The following is a 7,396-nucleotide window of genomic DNA, read 5'->3' as shown; positions in this document are numbered from 1 at the left end:
ATATAATACTTTATATATATATATATATATATATATATATATATATATATATACAAACTTGATGAGTAGTATTTCGAGCCAAAACGAGCCGAACACGAACGAACAGCTCTTAGTTCGTGTTCGTCTCGTTAACTTATCAAACGAAATTAACGAGCCGAACACGAGCTTCTTAACGAGCCGAACACGAGCTGTTCACGAACAATGAGCCGTTTTGACAGCCCTATCTATACCTGATGCACCTGTCATATCGGGCAGACATGATGCTGGAAAAAGGCCAATTCAACAACATGGGAAGAATGTTGAATTTGTGAGCTCATTATCTATTACCTGAGCAACCCAATACTCCATCAACTTTGATGACAGAAGTGAGTGTTCTCACCCGAAATCAACGAAAATTTAAAATCTATGAAGCGAAATAGCTTTACTAGCGTTATAAAAGTCTTTCTAAAATCAACCATCCAATTTCAGTTTAATAAAAAGAACTTAAAACCTTGTTTACCGAGCGCATAAGGTTTTAAAAGTGGCAAAGTTAAAGGGTCTAATGAAAAGGATGTAGGAAAGACCCATTATAACTGGGTTGGATCAAAATTCAACTAAAAGACTATCGTCAATAGTTGTCACAAATCAACCTAGACATGTTTTGCTCTGTGAGCATCAGGACATGGCTGAAAGGTCCCGACGAAAAGACAAACAAATATCGAGGCTAATCTAACATGAGAAAGAAGATTTTGCTGGGAAAAAAAAGGCGTGGCATTTGGTGAGCACTGCCGACGATCCAACATCCGTCTAGGATAGGTTGTGAAAAAAAAATCTTAGCTTGATGAAAATCGCGGTGGTTGGCCCATTGGAGAATCCTCCAATAAGACCTATCGTCAATGAACTTTCCCAATGAGGAAATTCATCTCCTTTAAAGCTCTATAATTTAGGAATTATTTGTCTCGCACTTTGAGCCTGATATTTATCGGAACCGTCACTTAGAGATTAGAGTGCAAGAAGAGGATAATAATAATAATGAAGATACAATTGAGGTAGAGGTGGTCTATATGGTAGATAATTCAATAATCAACCATACACTAACTTCTACAAGTCTAGATGATGCACAATTCAACTTACTCCTCAAATAGAAGGGCGAGAAGAACTTGTTAATTTTTTATTAGAAGATGAGCCATTAGAAGAGTCAAGGATGAAGATGAACCTGTTCTCATCGTTAGAGTTGCTTTAAATGCAACATTTGATTAAGGCTAAAGACAAAAAAAACATCTCTCAGTTCAGCGCCAAAATGAACGAGATTATCACGCAAATGAATATTATGATGAAGATGTTGCAAGAGAATACCACTGTAGGCATGATTCCTGTTTCGTTGGTCGACAATCTAGCATCCACCAGTAATTCCAATAAACCACCCGTGAATACAATACCTCAAGCATCTGGGATACATGATGCTTCTAAAGGAAGAATTAATCTCTGTAATAATACAGTTGACTTCTCAACGTGGTCCGAGTGATGATGAACGTGTAACAACTACTCAGTTGGAAAATATCATCAATGAAAGGATCAAAGCCGTCATTGTCTCAGAGTAGGATGAGAAGATAGTGAGTAAATGCTGCCCTTATTCAGCTGAGTACGATCAAGTTTCTCATCCAAAAGGATACTCAATACTAAGGTTTAATGCCTTCAATGATAATAGTAATCCCAAACAACATCTGACCTAATTCAAGGCATCATGTGGCAACACCAGGGGCGCAAGTGCATTTTTATTCCGCCAGTTTATTGATAGTTTAATAGGAACTTATGAATGGTAGGCAAAGTTGTCAAATGACTATAAAAATGTTCGTAGAACTCGAATGATGTTTATTAAGAGATTTGACAACGCTATGGAGAAGATAACTATTTCTTCTCTTGCTTTGGAGAGAAGGAAGAAAAGTGAGTAAGTGATAAAATATATCACTTGTTAGCATAACTTGAGCATGAAATGCGGGCAACATTTAAAAGAGGGGCATGTAATTCAATTATTAATGGGCAACATCAATGATCCCTATTTATGCATACCTTTTATCTCCACTTTCCAAGAACTATTGGACATATTCGCCGAATTTTAGAAACTAAATTTCATAAAATTTGAGAGTCATTTTGATACGGCAAAACAAAATAGAGGTGCAGAGTCTAGAAGAAGCGAAGAACATACCACTTCTTTCGACTCTGATAAAGGAAAATAGTTTGCTTATGAGAAAGAAAGAAAAATTAGTCAATCAACTCTAATCCTCAGTGAAAGTTTGTTTTGGGGGGAAATGAAAAGTCAAGGTTCTTTGATTGGGGAAAGTGTTCGAACCAAAGGCAAATGCTGAAGGGCTAGTATATCATTTTCTTAAAGAAAAGATGGATAAAGAATATTCATATAAAAGAGATAGTATGACAAAGTTATTTCACCAAGCTCTCAAATCTGATCTTGAATTGTTAGAATACAAAAGGCATGAAGAATCATGTTAAACTAGTTGGAGTTGGTACTTTGACTTCTTCAAAATTGCTATCCAAATTACTGCCCATATCACTGAGTAGTTAGCCACCTCATTGAATACTTTTATATCTTTAAAGATTGACTTGAAAGAAAATATAGAAATAGTAAATTTATATTGTCCGACAATGTGTATATAAGTATGACTGCTTAGGTGTTAGGTAGATACATGAGATTTGTGTAGTATGTATGTAAATGCGTCTTATACTTTTTATGTGTGCTCATCTGATTGTAGCTTTGTTTCTGGGTGTGTCTTTTCTACATGTGTTTCATGAAGAATAATTACACAAATCCTTGCGAAGAAGATGAGTTTTTTTATTCAATGCAATTATTCTTTTTCATAATTTTAAATTTTTACTTATTTTTTTTTACCAACCTTTTGTTTAATGATCCTTTTCTGTTAAATGATCAAAGGTTTTGATTTTATAATTTTGCTGTACCTTTTACCATCCTAGAGTCTATAAAAGTGTCAAATTAGTCTTTGGACTGCTTCAATATGAGTGGAAATAGTCTCCACAAAGGACTATTTTAGCCCCCTTTAAAAGTGTATATGGACTAAATTGACATGTCTATGGACGAAGAGTTTGGGGATCATTTTGACACTTTTCTTATTTCTAATATGACAGGTTTTTTTTTTTTTTTGCCTATTTCAGAGCGAACCACCAAAATACTTGCTTCTGGACCTTACGGTCTTATATTTGCATCATTCATACCGTTTTTATTTGATATCCCAATTTCATCGCGAATTCATGTATTTGGCGTACCTTTCAGTGACAAATCATTCATATACTTGGCTGGCCTTCAGGTTAGAGCTATTTCTTCTTTCCGTGACTGCCTCACGTAGCATTGTCTCTATAATATTTTGGAACATTTACATACATACTAGTTAATTCCTATGTATTTGCATATATAAATTCTAACATTTAAACTTCAATATTTACCTATATGCCACTTCACCTATTAATGAAAAGGCATATTTCACTCTTTAAAAGTTAAAATGGTCGTTTTTTGATGTGATATGAACGAGATTTGGGTGGCATGAATGCATAAAATAAAGTTTAAGTGTTAGATATGTAAATACATAACAATTGGGTGGTATGTATGTAAATGCCCCTAATATTTTCAATTTACTGTATCTGATCTCTTTTTCATCTGTCATTGAAGCTTTTTTTGTCTTCCTGGAAGCGCTCTTTTGTACCTACCATTTGTGGTCTACTTGCCGGTTCTTTGTATCGACTCAATGTGTTCGGCATCCGAAGAATTAAGGTCTGTATATGATGACACATAATTTTATTATAGGACATTTATATACATAGCACATAATTCTTATGTATTTATATATCTCACACGTAAACTTTCATATTTACCTATGCATGAAAAGGTATATTTCACTCTTGAAAAATGGTAATAGTGCTATTTTTGATGTGATATTCAAGATTTAAGTGCTATGTGTTTTAATATGAAAGTTTTGGTGTGAAATGTGTAAATAGATTAGAATTGTGTGCTATGTATGTAAATGCCCCTAATTTTATTACTCTCTTGGTGATGTAGATGTATAAGTTGCATTTTCAAGCCGCATTGTGCTAGTGCTGGTTTCACTAAATATTTTTTGCAATATTTCAATTTACTTTTGGAAGATTTAATCATACCACTCAAATCCTATGTGTTTATACATCTAACACCTAAACCTCAATTTTTACATCTATACTACCTTATCTATGCATGAAAATGTGTATTTCACCTTTTAAAAAGTTAAAATGGCAGAGTTTTTTATGTGATTCGGAAGGTTGGGTGGTATAAATGTAAAAAAGCAAAGTTCAGGTGTTAGATATGCAAATAAATAGGAAATGGGCGGTATGTATGTAAATAAGCCTTTATTTTTTTTTCATTTTCAGTAAGTCGGCAAGAGAGCTGTTTGAGAAATTAATACGTCTTTAGAACTGTTTTTGTTGCTCTTTTGAATTCTTAAGATTCAGCTATTTTTGTTTTTGTTTTCTTAATGAAGAAACGGGTTAATGCTTGAAATTGCTGTTCTCAATATGACTTGAAGTTGCTGATGATCTATTTTTATTATTTTTATTATTCTGTTAAGTTGCTGATGATTTTCTTAATGGATTTATGCTAAGGGAGAATTTAGCACATGCCGCAAAAGTTATGTTTATTTACAAATATAATAGGGGCATTTATATACATACCACCTAAATCCTATGTTTTCACATATGTAACCTCTTTGCATTTACATATGTAACATTTATACTTTATTTTTTACATTTATACAGCCTGAATCTTTCATATCACAGCAAATACCAGTATTTTAATATTAAAAAGTTAAATACTAGTGCATAGCTTAAGTGGCATAGATGTGAAAATTGAAGTTTAGTTGTTAGATATGTAAATACATGGGAATTGAGTGTTATATTCATATATGTAAAATTGAAATTTAGGTGTTAGATATAGTAATTTCTACTGTTTCTGCTGTGTGGACATGGCAGTGAACAATCCCATATGCATCTTACATGCCCATATGTTTACAATTCATAATAATATTATTACTTCTCTTTTAGTTGCATTAAAATGAATTTATATACTTTTATAGTATCTACTTACTGTAATTAAAATTATCGAAGTTTTACATACATGGCACTTAATTCTTATGTATCTATGCATGAAAATGTGTATTTCACTTTTAAGAAGTTAAAATAGTTATATTTTTATGTGACATGAAAGATTTGGGTGGTGTGAATGCAAAAAAACAAAGTTTTGGTATTAGACATGTAAATACATAAGAACTGGGTGCTATTTATGCATGCAAGTGTCCCTAAAATATAATATGAAAGAATGTTATTCATTATTCTAGTGTATCGAGCACTCAGAGGACAATTACAAAATTGTCTTTTTAGAGATAGTCGGGTGTGAACGCCAAAATTAACAACCGCATAAACTTTTAGTGTTTTTTTTTTTTGAGAGCTTTGGAGGGCTGAATTTTTCAGAAGACATGCTAGATTATAGATATGATATTATCCAGAGATTTCACCCTCATTTTGCGAGGACTTTGGGGTCTTTTTGCGCGCCGCTGCTCCTTCCCCTTTTTTCGGCCGCGGCTGCACTGCCCCAAGAAGCAGCTGTGGGGAAGCAACTACGGGGAAGCTGACTGTTTGTTTGACTGTTTGGTGCAACTGCGTGAAAAATGCTGTGGGCCAGCTGTTTCATGTAAAAATGACCAAACTGCCCCTGTTTGTTAAAACTGTTTTTAATTTTTGATTTATTTGTATAAATATGAGTGTAATATACATAAAATTTATAAAGATATTATTTCTTAATTAATTAAATGAAATAAATTATTTTTAATATTCGTTTTTATAGATAATTTTAAAAAATATTTTGTAATTTTGAACGCATATAAGTTTAAAATTTATCTTTATATATATATCAATGTATACAAATATTAATTCATCTATACATATAAAAATTTACAAACATATTTTAAAAGCATAAAATGTAAAATATATAAAAACACCTCAAGTCATATGAAGTCGTGTTTTCATACATAAAGACGTAGGAACTCATACAGTTTCGTACTTCCAAAATAACCCAGAGTACATAAATACAACTCAACCACTAGCTAGGAGAAACAAAATGAAAAAAAAACAGAATGACTACGACCACGACGAGTAGCATAATGGTAATGTTATTTCTAACAATGACACGATAATGAGTAGCATAATGGTAATGTTATTTCTAACAATGACACGCTGTAGCTCCTGTGTCTGCCCTTCGTCATCTGAAACTTGCAAATCGCTACCAACATCATCCTCAGCATAAGAGAAACTGTCCGCCCATCAGCAAAATCTGCATTTATCGACAATGCTTTAGGGGTGTATAAAACTTCCTCTACCATAGCTAGGTGCCTGCCGTGAGGTCAAAAGTGGGGTTTGCAGGCCACAATGACAAATCACTCATCGGGAGGTAGCGGACATTCTAAAACTCATATTATCCTGAAAAGCAATGCAACATAAAACATAATTACTAACATATTAGGTAATAAAAAAAAAACTCATTAAAATTGAAATATTTATTTGAAAACAAACACAAACCCTAAATCATATTGTGTTTACAACATATATGAATCCAAATAATCACTCTCCAATTAATGAGGTAGTGATCTCCTCACGAAGGGCTGCCATTTCATTTGCACCCTCCCCATCTTTCGTGCAAATTGAGGCATTGTCGTTCTCCTCCGTTGATCAAGATTGGCCAATGCGGTCACTTCCTCGTCATTGACCTCGACACGCTCGAAATCAACATCAGCTCGAGCTGAATGCCGCCTAATATAGTTATTAAGGGTCATAGTGGCTAACACTATATGCACCTGTTTCGGAAACTGATAAGGTGGCATATCTAGAAGTATGACCCATTTTTTCTTCCAAACTCCAAAAGTCCTCTCAATTACGCCTCGCAAGGATGAATGTCTTTTATTAAAGACCTCTTTTCTATTTCTTGTACGATTGTTGGCTCTCTGAAAATCTGGAATATGATATCTTGTGTCAGGATAGAGTTTAAGGTACCCCCTCTGCATTGGATAGCCAGCATCCACCAAATAGTACTTCTCTGAAAACTTATAAAATTTAGGTGAGCATACAAAAAAAAAATCTACTTGTATTAGTAAGGAACTAACCATGCGGTGGGTGAGGAAAATTGTACTCCAGATTTCTCGTTTCAATTTTAAAAATTCTACTATCATGTGCGCTGCCCTTCCATCCAGCCAATGCAAATGTAAAACACATGTTGAAATCATATACTGCCATGATATTTTGAGTTGTGGTTACGGAACGACCGATAAATGCAACTTTCTCGTTATCCGACACCCTAGCATGAACGTGCGTT

At 33.7% G+C, this 7,396-nt stretch overlaps 1 protein-coding gene across 1 annotated transcript in view; it reads left to right on the top strand.

Moving 5' to 3' along the window:
- Window positions 1-7,396, top strand: part of LOC110017957 (rhomboid-like protein 20) — a 23,914-nt gene that overhangs the window by 10,656 nt on the left and 5,862 nt on the right. Inside the window, exons 5-6 of the mRNA XM_020715140.1 lie at window positions 3,166-3,317; window positions 3,677-3,778. Coding sequence (XP_020570799.1) covers window positions 3,166-3,317; window positions 3,677-3,778 — 254 coding nt within the window. The remainder of the gene's footprint in view (window positions 1-3,165; window positions 3,318-3,676; window positions 3,779-7,396) is intronic.

This window comes from Phalaenopsis equestris, unplaced genomic scaffold (assembly GCF_001263595.1).
Source record: "Phalaenopsis equestris unplaced genomic scaffold, ASM126359v1 Scaffold000002, whole genome shotgun sequence".
Classification (NCBI taxonomy): Eukaryota; Viridiplantae; Streptophyta; class Magnoliopsida; order Asparagales; family Orchidaceae; genus Phalaenopsis; species Phalaenopsis equestris.
The sequence above is the reverse complement of the archived record's forward strand: the minus strand, read 5'-3'. Positions and strand labels throughout refer to the sequence as shown.